The sequence below is a fragment of the Podarcis pityusensis genome, assembly GCF_964106645.2.
Source record: "Podarcis pityusensis genome assembly, chromosome: 6".
Taxonomy (NCBI): domain Eukaryota; kingdom Metazoa; phylum Chordata; class Lepidosauria; order Squamata; family Lacertidae; genus Podarcis; species Podarcis pityusensis.
The window spans coordinates 28,984,072-29,003,553 of NC_138030.1; the positions used below are offsets into that span (position 1 = coordinate 28,984,072).

Below are 19,482 nucleotides of genomic sequence, written 5' to 3' on the forward strand. Positions count from 1 at the left end.
CTCTCTTTATTTAAATAGTTTTTTTCTTTTGTATAAAGAGATGCTGCTGGTTCTGGGTGGGAGGGATGTCATTGTCATAGGAACGGAGGAAGCTGCCTTATATTGAGTCAGACCATTGGTCTATTTAGCCCAGTATTCTTGACCCTGATTGGCAGTGGCTCTGCAGGGGTTCAGAGAAGACACTCTCCCAGCCTTACCTGGCAAAACAGGGGATTGGTTACTGAGGATTGCAAATCAGGGTTTCTACCACTCGCTGGGATGTGCACTACATGCCATGTTACTATTGATTAATGTACATAGCAGTGTATGTGTATTAGAGTCAAGGTACATCTTCCTCAGCCTTTGCCCCCAAATGCAAGAGATTTACTGTATTTTTCGCCCCATAGGATGCACCGCCCTATAGGATGCACCTAGTTTTTTTTGGGGGGGGGGAATAAAGAAAAAAAATTATTCCCCCCCCCCAGGCACGGGGCTGGCATGGGGGAAGCCTGAACTTCCCCCGACCCCAGCCCCCAGAAGAGCCTGCTATCCGTAAGCCTAGGGAGCCGCGCCGGTCTACCCAGGCTTGCGGACAGCTGTGCGAAGCCCGGGCGCGCTGAGGCTTCCTAATGCAGGCAGCTCTGTGCAACCCTCCGGAGCCTGGCGCAGCTTGGCGCCGGGCTCCGTAGGGTCGCGCAGAGCTGCGCAGACCCCGGGAGGGCAGGCAGCTCTGAGCGATCCTCCGGAGGCCGGCGTGGTTTGGCGCCGGCCTCCGGAGGGTCGCACAGAGCTGCGCGGACCCCGGGAGGGCAGGCAGCTCTGCGCGACCCTCCGGAGGCCGGCGCGGCTTGGCGCCGGGCTCCGGAGCGATGCGCAGAGCTGCACGGAGCCCGGGAGGGCAGGCAGCTCTCCGCGACCCTCCGGAGGCATGTAAGTCCAGGCACTTGTATATTCCTTAGATCTTGAGAGCAAATCATTAAGAAATAAACACTCAAGGAAGCAAACCCACTGAGAAATTCATTTTGCATGGGGAATGTTTTCTTCTAAAACTTAGAAAGATCCCTAGTGGATAAAAAAGTTTCCTTATTTAGATGCAAAACTCTCTTAAATCTGGCTAATGGACTCTTTGAGAATGCAGATTGATATTTTTGTGCTAAGATAGCATTGCTGGTTGTCTCCCCCAGGAAGCCATTACCTAACACTGGCAAGATGAGAACAGATTTATTCTCCTGCAGCAGCTTCAAAGGTTGTGCTGAGTTGTTCCTTGGACTGGAAAAGTCTTTAACTCCGAATTAAATAAACCAATCAGAAGGCATTTGAAATGGAGCGCTTCATGAGTGTCAAGGTGCTAACAAAAGTTCTAGCATAGGAAACAAAAGCGTTTTGAGGATAAAACCACTTGCATCCACCACAATTTAGATTCTGTAGTTTTGGCAGTCAGTCTGTGAAGGTGTCCTAAAGCACTGCCTGGTCCTGTGATGATGGATGAACATCAGCTGAAAGGCCCAAGAATGTGGACAAAGTGTTTGGAAGGATTAATTTGACTGCTTGTAAGCTTGTCCACTCTGAATCTTTTCCTTCTAGAAGGGAGGGAATAGCTGGCTAATATGTCAACTATGACTCTTATCTGAATGGGGATAGCCTTACTATTCTTGTAAGGGATGGAGGCTAGATTTGATCCAGTTCACACTTAAAGCTGAACTTACCTACTTTGCACTTTCTGATAAACTATATGAATTGGGGGGAAACAGCCATCCTCTGAAATTCACACTTTTCTGAACTTTACAATGCAGTTCTCTAGCCAAATAATGTGTACAAAAATGCATATCCTACAGTAAAGCGTGTCTAAGAATGCTTATACTCCTAAAAAATAACATATTAATTCCATACACGAATGTGTATGTTAGGAGAAATTTGCAATTGAATGCTGGTGAATTTCCAGGAAGACTTAAAGATACATATATCACAAACAAATGTAGAAATGTAGAGAAGTCAAGATTGGAAAGATGAGAAACTAAGAGCAACTGAAATTGACAGATTTGACTCTGGTAACCTCACATCTGGATTACTAAAGCATGTTGTATGTGGGGCTGCTTTTGCAGATAGCCCAGAAACATTGTTTAGTGCACAGTATAATGGTAAGAGTTCCAGCTGCAGCTGGGCATTACAAACATATTACACCAATACTAAAACCTTCACTGCCTCTTGATCAGTTAAAAGTTATGGTTCTGACCTATAAAGTTCATGACTTGGGATCTTGCTACAGGGCCATCTTACGCATAGGCTCTAGGGGTGGGGGGCACCCGGACACCGGGCTCTCAGGGGCGCCAAGCCGAGAGTCCGGGGCCCGAGAGTTGGTTGGAGCTTTTCTGCCCTCCCGCGTGGCTGGGACTGGGCAATGGGGGGGGGGGTGCTGGGCGGATCTTTGCACCCTGGCGCCGCATATGCTACACCTGGGATTGCCTCCCATTTCCACATAATGCAACTCTTTTGTTGCATCACGGTCTTGTCTTGCACATCCCCACATGGAAATGGAGTTGTGAAACTGATACTGTTTTTTTAAGAGCAATAAAGAAATAAAAATAATAAATGAAGAGAAGAGAAGAGAAGAGAAGACCACTTATCTAGTGATCTGCTACAGAACACCCCCACGGCAGTTCTTGTGAGTCATCCCTGAACAACCATGACTCTGTAGGCTACAAGTCCGTCAGTGCAGCAAACTGAGTCTCTTGAATGCACACCAGCGAAAAAGCAACTTGGAAGCTTTGTCCATTATAATACTGCAGTGTCTGTGTCAGCTTTTTACAAATGAGCATGATACATTACTATCTTTTCAGTGCAACTGAAGAAAGCCAAGTGTGTCCTGATTATATCAGTCCATACCAGCAAGTGGAGAGATAAGGGTAGTATGGTCCATCTGCTTTGAAGATGTGAGAGTGAGGGAGGAGAGCCAGCCACCAAATTATTTTTAAATTCCTGCTTCTAATGATTCACATTCTTCTGACAGTCACAAAAGAGATCATTATAGATTGCAGCATGTATCACGCACGAAATGTAGAACTGGATTCTTCCATGACCCTCATTTCCCCAGAAAATTGGCTTCCTGTATTGAATGCTTTTATCATTTTAAAAACAATTTCATGAAGATACTTCTGGCAACTGGGACAAATTCAAATATTAGTATGACCTCGCAAGTGGGGAATGAGAGCAGCTAATGAGAGGGAGCTTGTCTCAGCAGGATAGATTTACATGAGGTGCTGTAGAAGAGTGGATTTTAATTTACTGTCTCAGTAGCAGCCTATGCTGGTGGTCTGGGTCTTCCTACCCCAGCAGAAAGTGAAACATCAGATGTGAAATTGTGATGAAGAGGCATGGAAAGAAGAATTTGGGAAGACTCCAGAGATTCTCCCACCTCCCCATTTTCACATTTGCAACTTAATGAGTCACCAGATATAAGGTCAGGTAAGGTAAATGACCCCTGGATGGTTAGGTCCAGTCAAAGGCGACTATGGGATTGCGGTGCTCATCTCACTTCAGGCCGAGGGAGCTGGCGTTTGTCCACAGACAGCTTTCCATGTCATGTGGCCAGCATGACTAAACCGCTTCTGGCGCAATGAAACACCGTGACGGAAACCAGAGCGCACAGAAATGTTGTTTACCTTCCCGCCACAGCGGTACTTATTTACCTACTTGCACTGATATGCTTTCTAACTGCTTGTTTGGCAAAAGCTAGGACAGAGCAACGGGAGCTCACCCCATCACGGGGATTCGAACTGCCGACCTTCCGATCAGCAAGCCCAAGAGGCTCAGTAGAGACCACAGCGTCACCCACGTCCCTTCACCAGATATAGGACCTGAAAGTGACAATACTTCACACAAAAGCTTCAGAGAAAGATTAGTGCAAATGCTGATAGAAATATATAATATCTCCAGTGACTGCTGTTGTGAATTGGTTATTCTGTTCTTATATATAATTGGACTCTGCTGCATAGCTAAAACAAGTGAGTGTGAATAATAGACCCCTGCAAACCTTCCCCACTGAACACGGATCATTTGGAGACTGCTCAGGGTGGGGGAGTGGCATACATTGGCTCCCAGTACATTTCCAAGCACCATTCAAAGTGTTGGTGCTGACCTTTAAAGCCCTAAACAGCCTGAGCCCAGTATACCTGAAGGAGTGTCTCCACCCCCATCGTTCAGCCTGGACACTGAGATCCAGCTCTGAGGGCCTTCTGGTGGTTCCCTCACTGCAAGATGTGAGGTTACAGGGAACCTCACAGAGGGCCTTCTCGGTTGTGGCACCTGCCCTGTGGAACGCCCTCCCATCAGATGTCAAGGTGTCAAGGAAATAAACAACTAGATGACTTTGGGAAGACATCTGAAGGCAGCCCTGTTTAGGGAAGTTTTTAATGACTGATGTTTTAATGTATTTTTAATATTTTGTTGGAAGCTGCCCAGAGTGGCTAGGGAAACCCAGCCAGATGGACGGGGTATAAATAACAAATTATTATTATTATTATTATTATTATTATTATTATTATTATTCATGAAGATGTTGGAGGTGGGCACCCTGTGCGTGCCCCCCATCCACATTTTAAGAATTCACGTGTTCGGGTAAATGCCAGAGCATGCCTTGCATTGCAGGCTAGAGGTCTTTTCACTCAATCCATTCCATTTTTATTTTATTTATTTTTTTGAAATCTCTACCAGATTCAATCCTTCTTCTGCAACTTGATCGACTGCATTTACAGCTTCTCCGCTGCTTAAATCGTATTAAAGTTATGAATAAAGTTGAAGACTGAGGAAAGGGTGAATTGGATGTGAGTTTAGAACATTCAGCCTATTCTGTGTTGAGGCCAGAATGGTCTGAGCTAAGCAAGAGTGGTGGCCTCGTACAGATGTTCTCGGAGGCAGGTACAGGTGCAAAGGGTGAGAAGGGCAGTATTACGAGAATGTTATTTTATTGTTTAACCAACCAGATCATTGCAATCAGTAGCGTTTGATGGTACAGGTGTTGTTTTCTGTTCTTCTCAACACTACCAACTACTGGGAAGGAGGGGGGAAAGGCAATGGGATGCTTGGTGTGTCGCAGCTGCGGAGCCAACCCAATGTTCCTGATGTTGTGCCTGCACCATGCTAAACTACCCACCACCTTGTCCCTTTCCCAGCAGTGATGCACAGTGAAGCCAGGACAGGAACACATTCCAACCTGTGCTGCCCTGGCAGCCATTACTGATGACAATAATATAACATGGAAAAATCATAACTGAACAAAGTTATGTAACAAAATATGTATTGATGCCTACCTACCAAATGAGGGTATCACTTTTGTTTCTGATGAAGTCAGTTGTAGTCTTTGAAACTCTATGCCAGTTAGCCTCTAAGATGCTATAGGACGATTTTCCTGTTAAAGGCATTTATGTATGGGGGAATCTCGTTTCTTTCCTGCTGTCAGATTCAGGGATGTGTTCCCCTTTGACAGCAAAAGGCAATGCACTTAAAAGTTTTGTTCGGGTGTATTTTAAGCCGAATCCTCTTTTGTTTAAAGCTGCTGAAAATTTAAAGACATGAGCTGTAATGTAGCAGAGATGAAGTCTAGGTTTTTCTTTTTTTGTGAGGCTCCCTTGTGCGCTCTTACCTATAAAGTGTAAAGGAGCGAAAGGATGCTCCTGAATGCCTTATGCTAAAGCACGGGCAAGCCTCCATGGGGGCCTTGAAAATTAAAGGCTAGAAACAGCTCTCCGAATCTGCCGCTAAAAACTCTTTCCCAACCATCCCTCTAGCCACCGGGCCATATTTTTGTGGTCTTTTAAGATGAACTGTCCCATGGCAGAGGCACCCCCCCCCCCTTTTAAGTAGAAACAATCAGCGTGACATAGGAATGCCCAGTAACAAAACAGTGGATATATTGGTGCTGAAATAACACCAGTGATGATACCCCACAGCTCAGTTATTGATGCAGTAACTTGGATGAACATGTGGAACTCCGGTGCCTATAAATGTTGCCCATTGGTTCTGGCTTTGTTCCCTGTTCCTTTACTCCTGCTAATCTGCTACTTCCAATGAAATTAAATCCTCCACATGCTTCACCATGGCACACACAGTGCACTTGCCCTTCTGCGCCATGTCCCACATTTGTGCTAGTGTAACTGTCTATCATCCCAATATCTGTGGGGGAGTGGGTGGGCTCAGTCTGTACTGACAGCGGAACTCCCATCTATGGTTAAATTAGCCCAGTCCTGAACTGCAATAATACAGAAGGGAAATCATATCATAGAATCACAGAATTGTATAATTGCAGAGCTGGAAGGGACACAAAGGGCCATCTAGTCCAGCCCCCTGCAATGCAGGAATCACAACTAAATAACAAGTATCAAACTTAAATATTTTCAACTAAACCTAACGGGGTGTGGGTGTGTAGTATAAAATCAAAGCATGCAAGTGATTGCAATAACTCTCAATATTTGCAACAATCTGGTATTGCTTTATAGTGAGAAACCCATTATCAGTATGAGAGATTACAATATCCATTTCTCTCATCCTGTCAGCACAATGATTTTTGCTTGCGCAATGGGATTTTGCCCCTTTTTGCCCCCTATGTACACTGGTGCGAATGAACCAATGGAAGAGGAATCAGCCTCATTCTGGGACACTTCACTCATTTCCTGCTGTATTTTACAGTGACAAACCAAGAAAGCAGCTAATATTTGGAGATACCTGGTAGCTAGAGCTTAATTCATTAGGGCTTGGCATATGGATTGAGCTGGTTGAAGGAGCTACTAATTTTTATAGACACACGTGTATGCAAAAAGAATTTCCTTCCCAAGTTTGTGTTGCTGAATGTGATTTTTTGTCTTTTCAGGTTTTTCGACGAGCTGACAAGAACGGTGAGTGACCTACCCATGTGATTTCCTTGCCCTTCTTTTTTATTTATGTATGTCTCTTCATTTAAATAAATAACGTTACTCCATCTCAAAGACTAGCCTTAAGCAACCAAACCCTCTTACCCCACAACCACTAAGCTTACTCAGGCATCTTTGGTGGAGGACTTTATCAAAATCTTTTTAAAAGCCCTGGTACACAATATCTAGTGGATCTTCCCTATCTATATGTTTGTTGACACTCCCAAAGAGTTCTAAAAGATTTGTTGGAAAAGGCTTACATCTGTGGAAGCCATTCTGGTTTTTCTTCAGCAAGACTTGTTCTTCTAGACGCTGTGTAATTTTATCTTTAACAAAGCTTTCCACCTGTTTTCCCAGAACAGAACTTAAGCTAATCAGCCTGGGATTTCCAAATCCTCCTGGATATATTTTTTTAAAAAATGATGCTACATTGATCACTTTCCAGTCCTCAGCTATGGTGACTGATCTTAGAGACAAGCTACATTTGTTTTTGTTAGAAACTCAGCAGCTTTAAATTTGGATTCTTAAAGAACTCTTCGGTGGATGCTATCCAAACCCAGTAACTTGTCAGCTTTTGTTTTGTCAATAAGTCCTAGAACTGTGTCTTGTCACCACTCTTTGCCTTAGTTCCTCAGACTCTGTTCCCGAGAAAGTTAGTTAAAGAACAGGGATCTGCCCTACATCTTCTGTGCTGAAGACAGATGCAAATAATTCATTCAGCTTCTTTGCAATCTCCTTTTTTCCCTTTAGCAAACCTTTGGTTCCTTGTTGTCCAGAAGCTTAGCCAGCTTCCTAGCCAGTTTCCTGCTTCTAATGTTTGAAAGCCAACCAGGAAAACAGATGAGTGGAAGTTGGGACCTGGTTCTCCCCATTCCTAGTCCTGTATTCTACCACTCTAGCTTTCATAATTTCTGAGCAACCATGACAGCTAGAAACTTTATGATAAATGAAGGCCAATGTTGTCTAGTCTCCAAGTTCTTCAACAGATAAGCAAACTCCAGGCCTCATGGGTGAGTGGATACATCCAGGCTCTTCCATAGCCTTGCTGACCCAGTCTGTGGCCTATGGTTCAATTTAATCCCTAGATGTTTCTGACATTCCTTGCCCCCTTGCTGTCTATCACTTTGGCAATTGCTGTCTATTATTTCCCATATCCATGCATCCTAGCCCTTGTCATACAAACCTGCATGTCAATCATTCTTCCTACTTAGGCCAAATCCATCTATTAATGCTGATCTTTCATTGCTATTTGGCTATCTGCTCTGACCTTTATATCCCCCGTGGCTGCTGTGTTCACACTCCTGTCACTCCCAGGAAACAGATCTGAAATTTATTATTTATTTATATTTTTTGTTTTATTATGCACACTTGTTCATTTGGCATTTTATTTTTCTTCCACTTTTAGAGTGTTTTGCAATTGTTTTCTCAGTGTCTCACAACACTGGCCATTTTAAGTTTTCCCGTTTACAAGTGGAAAACTGAGTCCAAATTGTATTGGCTCACTCAGATTGCACCCATGGCTGGATTTTAACCCTTGTTTCATAAGTCCATTATTTGGGCAGCTTTCTTTATTCATAGGAAACGGCAAGCTGAAAAGAAGCAGAAGGTCTGTGCATTGGCTAACCACCGCTGCCAAGATATGACTAGGGAGGAGATAATATGGATCTGACAGTGATGTTCATGTAGACAGACCCCTAGTATCCTGCACAGACTGTGGATTGGTTCATACCTGCATGTGCTGCTAGAAGCCTCTGTGCAGGTTCAGAATGATGTCTTACTTCAGTAGAGCACCTGCACTTCCTCCATGATGCAACTTGGCAGTGGTGGTCAGTTAACATGCAGAACTCTTTAGTTTTCAGTGTCTACATGTCCTACAGCTGCTCAATGGAGCATAAGCGCTTAAGAAATACCTGCTGGATCAGGCCAGTGACCCATCTAGTTCAGCATCCTGTTCACACATTGGCTACCCAGGTTCCTGTGGGAAACCCTCTGGCAATGAATACAAGAGCACACTCCCCTCCTGTAGTTTTCAGCAGCTGGTATTCAGAATCACTATTACCTCCAACCATGGAGGCAGAGCAGAGTCATCATTTTATTTATTTATTTTATTTATTTAATGTCTATACCACCCTATACCCGAAGGTCTCAGGGCAGTTCACATAAATTATCAAATACATAAAATCAAAACAAAAATAACAACCCAATAAACCCTCCTCCCCAAAAAGCCAGCATTTTAAAAAGGGTATAGGATGTAGATCAAGTCAGGCAAAGGCCTTGTTAAAAAGGAACGTTTTTGCCTGGCGCCTAAAGGTGTATAATGAAGGCACCAGGCGAACTTCCCTGGGGAGAGCATTCCACAGACGGGGAGCCACTGCAGAGAAGGCCCGTTCTCGTGTTGCCACCCTCCAGACCTCTCGAGGAGGAGGCACACAAAGAAGAGCCTCACAAGATGATCTCAGGGTCTGGGTAGGTTCATATGGGAAGAGGCGGTCCTAACTAATAGCCACTGATCTCCAAGTGAGTGGGAGTGATCTCCAAGCATGAACAGTGTGATATGTCAGCCAGGAACCCATGAATCTCATCTGCATCAGCCTCCGCCATCTCAGTGTCTTCAGCACTGCTGATGTTGCTCAGCAGAGACCTATGAATTCCTAGCGGAGTAGCCCTGTTAGTCTGTCACACAACAGCAAAGAATCTTGTGGCACCTTCCTAAAGATGGCCGTAGCATATCTGGTAGTCTTCAAGGCTCCACAAGATTCCTTGTTGTTTTTCTATGAATTCCTGGCTCCAGTGTTATACCATAATGTCTTCCTGTTGCACAGCTTGCTGAATTAGACAAAATAACATACAGAGACTCATGTTGCTCTCATCTCTGCAAAGGTATAATTATTCCTTCTCTTTCATTCAAATGTAGATGATGGGAAGTTGTCATTTGAAGAATTTAAGAACTGTTGTGCCGATGGCATCCTCAACTCTGAAGAACTGTGGGAGTTGTTCAGTGGCATTGACAGGCGTCAGTCAGGGTAAGGAGACGCCTGTTAAGTTAACAACAAGGAAATTTCAAGCAGAGTCAATTCCCCCTCCCAACACCCCAACACCCATTGCACTATGTCAGATTAGCATGCACTTAAAGCAAATGGGTGCGATAACAAAGATAATATTCTATGTTGGAGTTGCCAGATATACAATGCAGACATTTGCTGTAGCTCAGAGGCAGAGTATCTGCTTTGCACACAGAAAATCTCATATTCAGTCCCTGGCATCTCAAGGTAGGCCTGGGCAAGATCCTTGTTTGAGACCCTGGTTCAGTTTGTTTTGTTCTCATGAAAGTACCCTTAAGTAAACTGGACTTAACTGATGTGGAACCTAAAGCTTTTTCTTGGCAATACAGATTATGTAAGCATGCCAGGAGAGGATCAAGAATATGACTAAATAGATGGTGTTGCCTATTGTGGCCTGGATTGCATGTAGTGCCAAGACAAACCATGGCTTAGTATGAATGCACAAATTTCTGGAGAGGAAATTGTGGCTGCTTAGCTCCTTCTCTCATCCTGTTGCTGCGGCACTGCTGTGAGCTATGTTATTGATTGACCATCCCAAGCTTAGCTCGTGGCTTATTTACAGAGGAGGAGACTAACCACCAGCCTAGGTTTGGATGACATGCTAAACTATGGCTTAGCTCGCAACAGCAGCAGGATCAGAGGAGGAGCAAAGTGGCCACAATCTCCTCTCCAGGCACTGCCATGCTGGCATGTTTTCACTAAAGCAGTTTGGCTTAGTGCTACATATGAGCTGAGCCACATGAGATTTCATTCTACTTAAATTGGTTTAGTCCTATTCCGTCTTGCTGTATTTTGAGTTTTGAAGTATACAATGACTGGTATATGTAGAAGAACCTGCCTTAAGTTTTGGGATTAGTCTGAATCAATCTTCCTCAGCCTGGTGCCCTTCAGTTGACATCTGAGACTAATGAAGTTGTAGTCCTATATATATGGAAGGCACCAGGTTTGGGAAGGCTTGGCTAGATGACCTTCAGTCATCCTCCAAATCATCAAGGATTTCATCCAGTGAGACGGCAGAATAGTTTGTCTGTGAGCTACACAAGGATGCATTATGTCGATATGGGAGCATCATGGAGCTTGAAGAAGGAACTCGGTAAGCCTGGGAATTAAAAGCTGTTTTAAAAATAGTCCAGACTCTGATCATAATTAAGATAGTGTGTTAACTTCACAGCAGTATGCTTGAATTGCATGGATCAAAATCTGCTTTGCTATTTTTGTCCAAGTGCAGATTTCAATGGCATGTAAACCCTCTATGAAATATGCAGGCAAGATGTTTGTTTGTTGGCTTGCTTTTAAGCACTACAGTGTGGTTTTGTCCATCACAGCGAAACTTCAATTACACTGTAAGATAGATGGCCTTTCTGCTGCATTGTCTCAGCTTGGCCCCTTCGCTTATTTTGAATAGACAGCATCCAGACAAGAAACAAACTTCCCAAAGGAAAACAGCTGGAAATGCTTCAGTCCTCCCTTCATGTGAGCCAGTAAATAAACCAGGACATCTACAGTTAACTTTCATTTTCCATTTGGTCCAAACTGGGAAACTGTGGTCAACAGCTTCAGAAGCAACCGGGATATTAAACCATTTTCAAACTGGTTTAATATCCTGTTTTGTTCCAAAGCTGGTAATCACAAAATGGGAAGCTGTGGTTAGTTAGAGATTTCCTGGTCTTTTTGATGGCTTGGACGATTGTCTGAAAGTGGTGCAATGAACATGTACATGATTATCATACCTGGCCATCTCCTTGCAAATAGGATGTTATATCTAACAAGGAAATTCTCCATGCAGTTTGTGGGGTTAGACTATACGATATTCCACAGCATGCACTTGCTGTAACTGGTGTCATTTTACTGATCTTAACACAGATCAGCTTTTGGTGCTTGATCCTTTTAAAAAAAGCTACAGTTGTGTTTGGATGCCCAAAGCAAATCCATGTGTATTGCTTACTGTGGCTGTGCTGCTAAACTGATAACTGGATAACTGAAAATTGCCACTGCTGCAGATAATAAAAAAAGACAAGTCATGTGAATTGACCCTGAGTGATCACCAAAATGTGCCATCTGAGATGAAGGACTCATGAGCCTGAGGGTTCAACTGTCAGGAGGATTTGGGTCCTGACTACCATTGTCCACTGGTGACATAGAATTGATTTCAGCATCTGCTCTTGTTGCTCAGTTAAGTGTGTGAATACCTGGTCTCAGGTTTATCTTTGCCAGGCAAACTAATTTCATGGCCATATAAATAAAACATGTTTCAATGAGAAAGGAAGACAGATGGAGCAAATCAGGGTCAGATTTTATTTTTCTTTTGTTTCTTTTAATAAAAGTTCCGAGTGACCTTGGAGAACTTGGTCAGAACAGTGTTCAAAATCTCAAAACTATCACAAATTCTGCCAGAAACAATTCAACCTGTGGGAAATAATGGGACTTTTTATTCCTTTTTTAAAAATTGTTACTTTTTTTTTTTGTTCCTTTCCATGGTTTGTATTGTTAGTAGCAACAATTATTGGCGCTACCTTTGAGATTTTCAACTATGCTTTATTAATGACATTAAATGGTTATATTCCCTGATGAAAAAGAATTAAAATGCATTAGACTGAATGCACCCAGAGGTCCCCTTGGCTCTCATCTCATCCTAAATGCCTCACCCTGATGCAAGTTGTCTTTAGTGAAAGGGGTTTTTCATTTATTTATTTTTAAAGCCTACAGTTAACCAGGGGCAAAAATAGAATTAGTATATACACCGGGAGCAGCAATGCTTTTCTTTTTTCTTTTGCACTGTATTTTTTTTTTGAAACATAAATACAGCATAGAACAGATATAATCAAAACAGGTGGGCAGCTACCACCAATATATGGAGTTACATACAAGTAGACCATCAGTCATACAGCATGAGACATTATTGTACTATAGGAGACCCAAACCCAACAGGCTGAGAGTTAACAGAAGAAATGAAAACAAACCAATTGCTCTCAAATATATGATTAGTAGATTCACCTCTAGCCACTCTACATGTTTGTGTGAGCTTATCTGCTATTGCTAGGGGCCATGCCTATCGCACTAGTTTTGTATGTTACAGCCATTCCCCTCTTGCATTGATGCTTTTTTAAAACCAATTTCAGCTCCCCTCCCCACCCTTTGTTGCCTGACAAAACTACAAAGAAATGTGCATGCGGGCTTTAACCTCTGCATTCGTGTGTCCCACACCTCCCATCATCTGCCAAGCAGTTTCTCTCATGCTAGTATTGCCATATTTCAAAAAGCAAAATTCCTGACACCCTAACCCCACTGATTTTTACACCTGAAAACCAGGACAGGTCAGAAATTTTCCTGATGTATGGCAAGCCTATCCCATACTGTCATTTGCAGCAGGCGAAACACCGGAATCTGAGTCATGCAGAGGTTAGCAGCAAAGCAACCAATCTGCAGGACAACCCGTGCTTCTCTCATCCATATGCTTCTCAGTGTATGCTGTTAGCAAGCTGGTAAGCCGGAACTCTCTGACCCTTGTGGTCTCGGGGACAAGGAGGTGCTCACATTCAGCATTAAAGCAACCATCTGTCTTCAGCTTCTTGATCTGAGTCTCACTGGCTGCTGTAATATAACAGCAACCAGTTCTGCCTTTGGGTGTTTGTTGCTGCCGGAAGCCTGAGAGGAACGAGCCTCTTGATTCTGGCCTCCACATGTTCAAGACACATTAGGAATTAGCCCATTTGCGTCAGCTGGCTTGGGGTTGAGATTGCTGCTGCACAGAGCAGGAGCTTTGCTGGCGCTTTATAGATGACGGTAATGAATGCGTACAAACTCCAATGCTTGCAGTTTAAGCTGAGGAAGGAGAGTCCTCTGCTTTCAGCTTAGGAAGGTTTCTGAGTAGCCTCTCTCTTAAATAAGCACTGGGAAACAAAGCGGTCCTTCGTCACGACAGCATAATATAACCAGGGCTTTGCTTCAAAATCGGTGATGGTAAAAAGTTGCCTTATTTGGAGTCACACCACTGATCCATCTAGATTAGTACTGTCTATAGCAGCTGGCAGCAGCTCTCTACAGAGTTTCACAGAAAGGTCATTTCCGATCCTAACTGGAGATCCAATGAGTGAAGCTAAGACTTTCCACTTGCAAAACTGATGCCCTACCACTGAGGTGCCACCTCTCCCCTCTGCCAAGGGACACCACTGGAATATGTGGAACAACCATAGCATACTGTAGATTAGTTTTCCGTGTTCTTTATTATTTAAATTGTGTTTCTGGGTTGAATTCCACTTAACACTGCTTATTGTGGCAATCTGCCCTGTAACCTTCAGATACAGGGTGGGAGATAAATTTTAAAATGAATAAATAAATTGCTAATTGAAGGAATATTAAGAAAACAATTATATGCATGTGTTGTAGATTAAAACAATTAAATGCATGTATTTACATATGAGGAGGGGGGAAGCTATGGGGGAAGCCTATGTTGTCATTACATGATGCAAGTGTTGCAAACAAGTATCAGGGTAGAAAGTGAATTCCTTATTCTATTCTGCATAGAAGGAAATGCCCTTTTAAAAAAGATGGCACTTGCCATCTGCAGCTTGTATACGTTTACAGTTTGTTTGCATGCCACTGCACAGAATTTTAAGTGGGAAAGTGGCATATGAACATTTGAAACAAAAGCAATTCAAAAATGTATTAAAAGTTGCTGGCTGAGGAATCCAGGGCCTCTTTTTCTTCTTTCAGAATGGTTTAATTCCTTAACCTAGCACTGATTTATCACCTAGATGTGGCATCCCTGAATGACAGGGTGCCTGCGGCCATGCGCTGAGTGCCTTTCTCACATCTCAGGAGTAGCTCATCTTGTCTTTTGGGATTAATTCATAAAAGGTTTTCAAGCCAGAGGTCATGTAAGTATAAAGCCTGGTCATTCCCATGTTAGAAATTCAGCATTCAACATAGAAAGCATTCTTCAAAAGTTCAGTTTGACTAGGCAAAAATGAGTTCGCCAGTGGTTTCCAAAATATAAAGGAAATTATTCCTTCCTAGACACCCCAGGTAGATAATGTACTCCGTCTTGACAGGTTTCCTACATATAACATCACGCTTCATGCCCCTTTCCAATTTTCAAGGGATGCCTGCAGTAAGCTCAAGGGGACAGTGGTGGACCTACATTATGGGGCCCCTTCGCAACCAGCAACAAGGTCTGGGTAACCACTGTCATCTTCTTCAGTGGGGTTGTTCCACGACAGATCACCATACCTCTATATCATCTGTGCTACTTACTGTATAACTCTGGGATTGTTGTGATATATAGAACAACAACAACAAAAAAAAACTAATTTGAGTCGTGCCACTCAAATGGGGTCTACCAGACCCTTAAAAAAATAAAATAATGTGGACTAAAGTTGCTTCTGGGGCCTCTTTGGGATTAGAGGTCCTGAAACTGAAGCTTCATCAGTTTCATAGCAGATTCACCCTGCATGGAGATGTGCAGATCTCTGAACCAATTAAAAAAGATGTATGGTTCGGTTATTCATTGTCCTTGTACAAACACCCATTGTGAAAAGAAGAGGGGAGGACAGAGGGCCAAGAGGAGAAGTGGTACAACAATATAGTCCTCATACCCTATACAGTGGTACCTTGGTTGTCGAACTTAATCTGTTCTGGGAGTCTGTTCAACTCCCGGAATGGTTCAAAAACCAAGGTGTGGCTTCCGATTGGCTGCAGGAGCTTTTGGGGGGAAACCCAGTTCTGTGAAAATGGGGAGGGGGAGAGACGACTGGGGGGGGGAATAGCCTAATGAGAACAAAGCATGCTTAGTGGCTAAGGAATGCTGCCTGCCTGCCTAGGGGCACGGGCAGGATGCAAAAGTAGCAGGGAGGCAGAATGGAATGGCATATCCTGAAAGGGGGCATGGATGGGACCCTGTACGTTTCGTAGACCTCTTCACTGGAGTGTCATGGTCCCAGAGAAAGCAAAAGACATCCTGTACTCAGAGAAATAGAGTGACAGAGGAACTGGTGGGAAGCGGAATGTTGCGGTAGGAGAAATACCTGTCACAATACAGATCTAAATTTAGTCAGAATAACAGTACCTAGGACTGCTCTTTTGTAAGTGATTAGGAAGTGGAAGCAGCCGTCTCTTGCAGTACATCCTCTGAGAGCATGGAGATGGGGAGGTACAAACAGCACACAATGTTTTGTGCATATTTGAGAGCTGGGTTTTTTTTTTACCCCCACCCCCTGCTGTCAATGGCACCAAGAGCCGTGGGAATAATGTGCTTTACCTTCTGAAATATCACACCTTGGGCACTAGGGGGGCTTCGCTTCCCTTAACGATGCCTCAACCCGGGCCTGAAGCAATTTCCCTGAAGTGATTAAATTAACCTAGATTAATCTCAGGCAACAAAAGGTACTCTGAGAGGTAATTGAAGGTGCCTGAAGAATATGGAGGTGGTGTGGTGAGATGGCAGGCTCCGGAGGGAGTCGCCGAAGGAAACCCAAGGAAGAAGAGAGCTTGGAATTGTATTTGTGCAATGAAGATCATTCCTAATGAGTTTCTCAAGCTGGCAGGCTGCTGATTTCCTAGAATGGAACGTTAACATGTCTGAGTGACTTTTCACTGCCCTTGCCTGATGTGAAGAAAGGGCTGCACAAATGAGAATAAAAAGCATCTCTTCTGGATACGTTATCTGATGCTGACACTGTAAGAGAGGCAATCTTCACAATCAGATTGGGCAAGGAAATTGATTTGGTCAGGTCCAGCATGATTTATCTCCTGTGTATGAACACAGCGGCTAGTTTGCTTGTGAGGACAAGCCAGTATATAATACCTTGCTTGCGGGATTTACAGTGTCTGCCAATTTGCTACTGGTGCAAGTTAAAGCTGCTGGTGCAAACTTCTTCTCTTCTATTTATTCATACCCCACCTTTTCCCCTTACAGGACTCAAGGTGGCTTACAGATAAAAACAAGAATCACTAAAAATATAGAAAAACAACAACCATTAAAGCAATTAAACATTAAGAGAATCAAATACATATACAAAATTTGTTTAAAACCAGATGGAAAGGAGAAATAGAGCTGGGTGTCATCAGCATACTGGTGACACCAGACCCAAAACTCTGGACAACCTCTCCCAGCAGTTTCAAGTCCCATCCCAGCAAGGCGGCCCAGATGGATGCTCTGGTTGATGGTATCAAAAGCATGTATTTTATGTATTTGTGCTTTTAACTGTTTTTAATTATCTTAAATCACCTTGAAATGGTAGTTTCAAGGCAATTAGTTAATTGAAATACCAATAATAATAGGAGAGGGTATCCATTCTGCTGCTGGGAGGTGGAGATGGTTGGATTTTGTCCTATATACTTAGTACTCATTCACACCAGGGTTTTGGTGTGTGTTTGTGGCTTTTAGGCTGTGATCACAAAAGCTCATAACACATACCTGCAGTTACACTCGGGGCTGCCTCTTGTGTTTGTTTACTTAAATATTTATATCCCATCTTTCGGCCTTGAAGTTTACAAGGTAGAGAAGAACAAGAGGGTTTTTTTTTTAAAAAAAAACCCCATCAATTAAGGGTTTAGAACATTCCTCAGTGTGGATTGCCTACAGCCACCGTGCTAGCAGTAAGCCAGGTCAGGCATTTCACTGGCTGAGGTGTCCAAGGGGCTCAGAAGGACTCCTTTACTGGCCTGACTCAGCTGTGCCACTGCTCCCTGCCAGCCCTATGAAGTCTAGATCCAAAGCAGGGGTATTGCATTTCGGGGAAAGCAAGATGGCAGGTAGCCAGAGTGGATGGGAGGTTAGCTTTTAACAGGAGCCCTCCATTAAAATACCTCCCTGCTTCCATGGCAGCAGCAGAGGTGGTGGTGGGTGGGAATACTCTGTTGGCACGTTGGCGTGTGTTCATTAGCAGGTTGCGGCATCATATTGAAGGCCTCCTGAAGGCTGGTGCTGACCCACCTCTCAAGGAAAGTATGACTACTACCAACAGTGCATTCTTTGAGTGCATTGGTTTCATTCCTCCTTAATTTATTGCGTTGCTGGTTACGCTGTATAACTGTATCTGCAGATTTTTTTTTTAAGTTTTCCATGCTGCCCTGAAATCCATGTTTGAACAAAGGGCAGTTTGTACATTTTAAAATGAACTAAATAAAAATGAGAAACAATTAATACAAAAAGCAATAGAATGGTTATAATGAAAGGCAGTGCAGGGAACAGCAAAACCATCGTAAGCAGGCAACATATCAATAAAACAAGGGTGCTGGCAGGGGAATAGCAATAAGAACACAGGTACAGCAATGTCTCTCCTTCCCCCTTCAGGTTTTGTAGAAATGAAATGCCTCTAGCAAGCCAATCTGGGCCTGGAAGAACGTTTAAATATTTTGTTTTGCTTTATTTGTTTTACTGAATTTCTCAGATTTCACACAAGTACCATATATCAGGCGCTTTCGCAGTGGAGTTCCCTTACACCATTTACAACAAATAGGGCTACAGGAGAAGTGTATCTACCAGTTTATATTCCTTTAATAAAAGATTATTTGAGCAATTGAGGCTGATTGATCCTTTGTGGCTTGTAAGCAGATCTCATTAAAACAGGCTGTAATCCAGAGGCGATTTTCGGGTCGCGCGAATGGCTCAGCCACAAGGCAGGATGAGCCACAACAATGATATAGAACAGAGCACGAGAGATGAAGGAGCAAATTGTAGCATCACACAGGGCGCCTCCAAAATTTGAAAACCCAAACTTTGCCACTGCTGCAATCCTATGCATATGTACCAGGGAGTAGGCACAAATGAGCACAATGGGACTTACTCCTGAGTCAACATGCACAAGATTGAACTGTTAGTGTGACTAATTTCATAGTCTCCCACACTCTTGGCCAATCTCTAGCTATGGCATCGTCTTTCCAGTGTTTATGAAACACCAGGTGAGCTTTCATTAAAAGACTGAATACGATGTCTTGAAACTCTGCTAGTATAAGACATGTAATGTAATTTAAAAGTTGGATCCATAGATATTATAATACCTAGCATTTTGTTGATTGACAGTAGACCATGAATAGTCAAATGCTGTGTTGCTGAAATCCTGGAACCTTTTTATGTTACAAATGTTCTGGTATCTTTTTGGTCCTGCTTGCGTTGAGCTTCCAGAGGGCATAATGCAATGACATTGGCTGCACTTAAGCATGGGACTTATCACACTAGTTTTCCTGATTAAAATACTTATGTCCTGCTCACATACAGTGGTACCTTGGGTTACATACGCTTCAGGTTACATATGCTTCAGGTTACAGACTCTGCTAACCCAGAAATAGTGCTTCAGGTTAAGAACTTTGCTTCAGGATGAGAACAGAAATCGTGCTCTGGCAGCGCGGCAGCAGCGGGAGGCCCCATTAGCTAAAGTGGTGCTTCAGGTTAAGAACAGTTTCAGGTTAAGAACGGACCTCCGGAATGAATTAAGTACTTAACCCGAGGTACCACTGTACTTTCAACAGGCATCTGGGTGGCCACTGTGAGAAGAGGATGCTAGACTAGATAGGACTTCCCCCCTGAGCTAGTATGAGTC

At 43.4% G+C, this 19,482-nt stretch overlaps 1 protein-coding gene across 1 annotated transcript in view; it reads left to right on the plus strand.

The window, feature by feature from the left end:
• The window catches only part of NECAB3 (N-terminal EF-hand calcium binding protein 3), a 93,962-nt gene that overhangs the window by 21,762 nt on the left and 52,718 nt on the right, over positions 1 to 19,482 (plus strand). The window contains exons 2-3 of the mRNA XM_081010277.1: positions 6,842 to 6,866; positions 9,796 to 9,904. Coding sequence (XP_080866403.1) covers positions 6,842 to 6,866; positions 9,796 to 9,904 — 134 coding nt within the window. The remainder of the gene's footprint in view (positions 1 to 6,841; positions 6,867 to 9,795; positions 9,905 to 19,482) is intronic.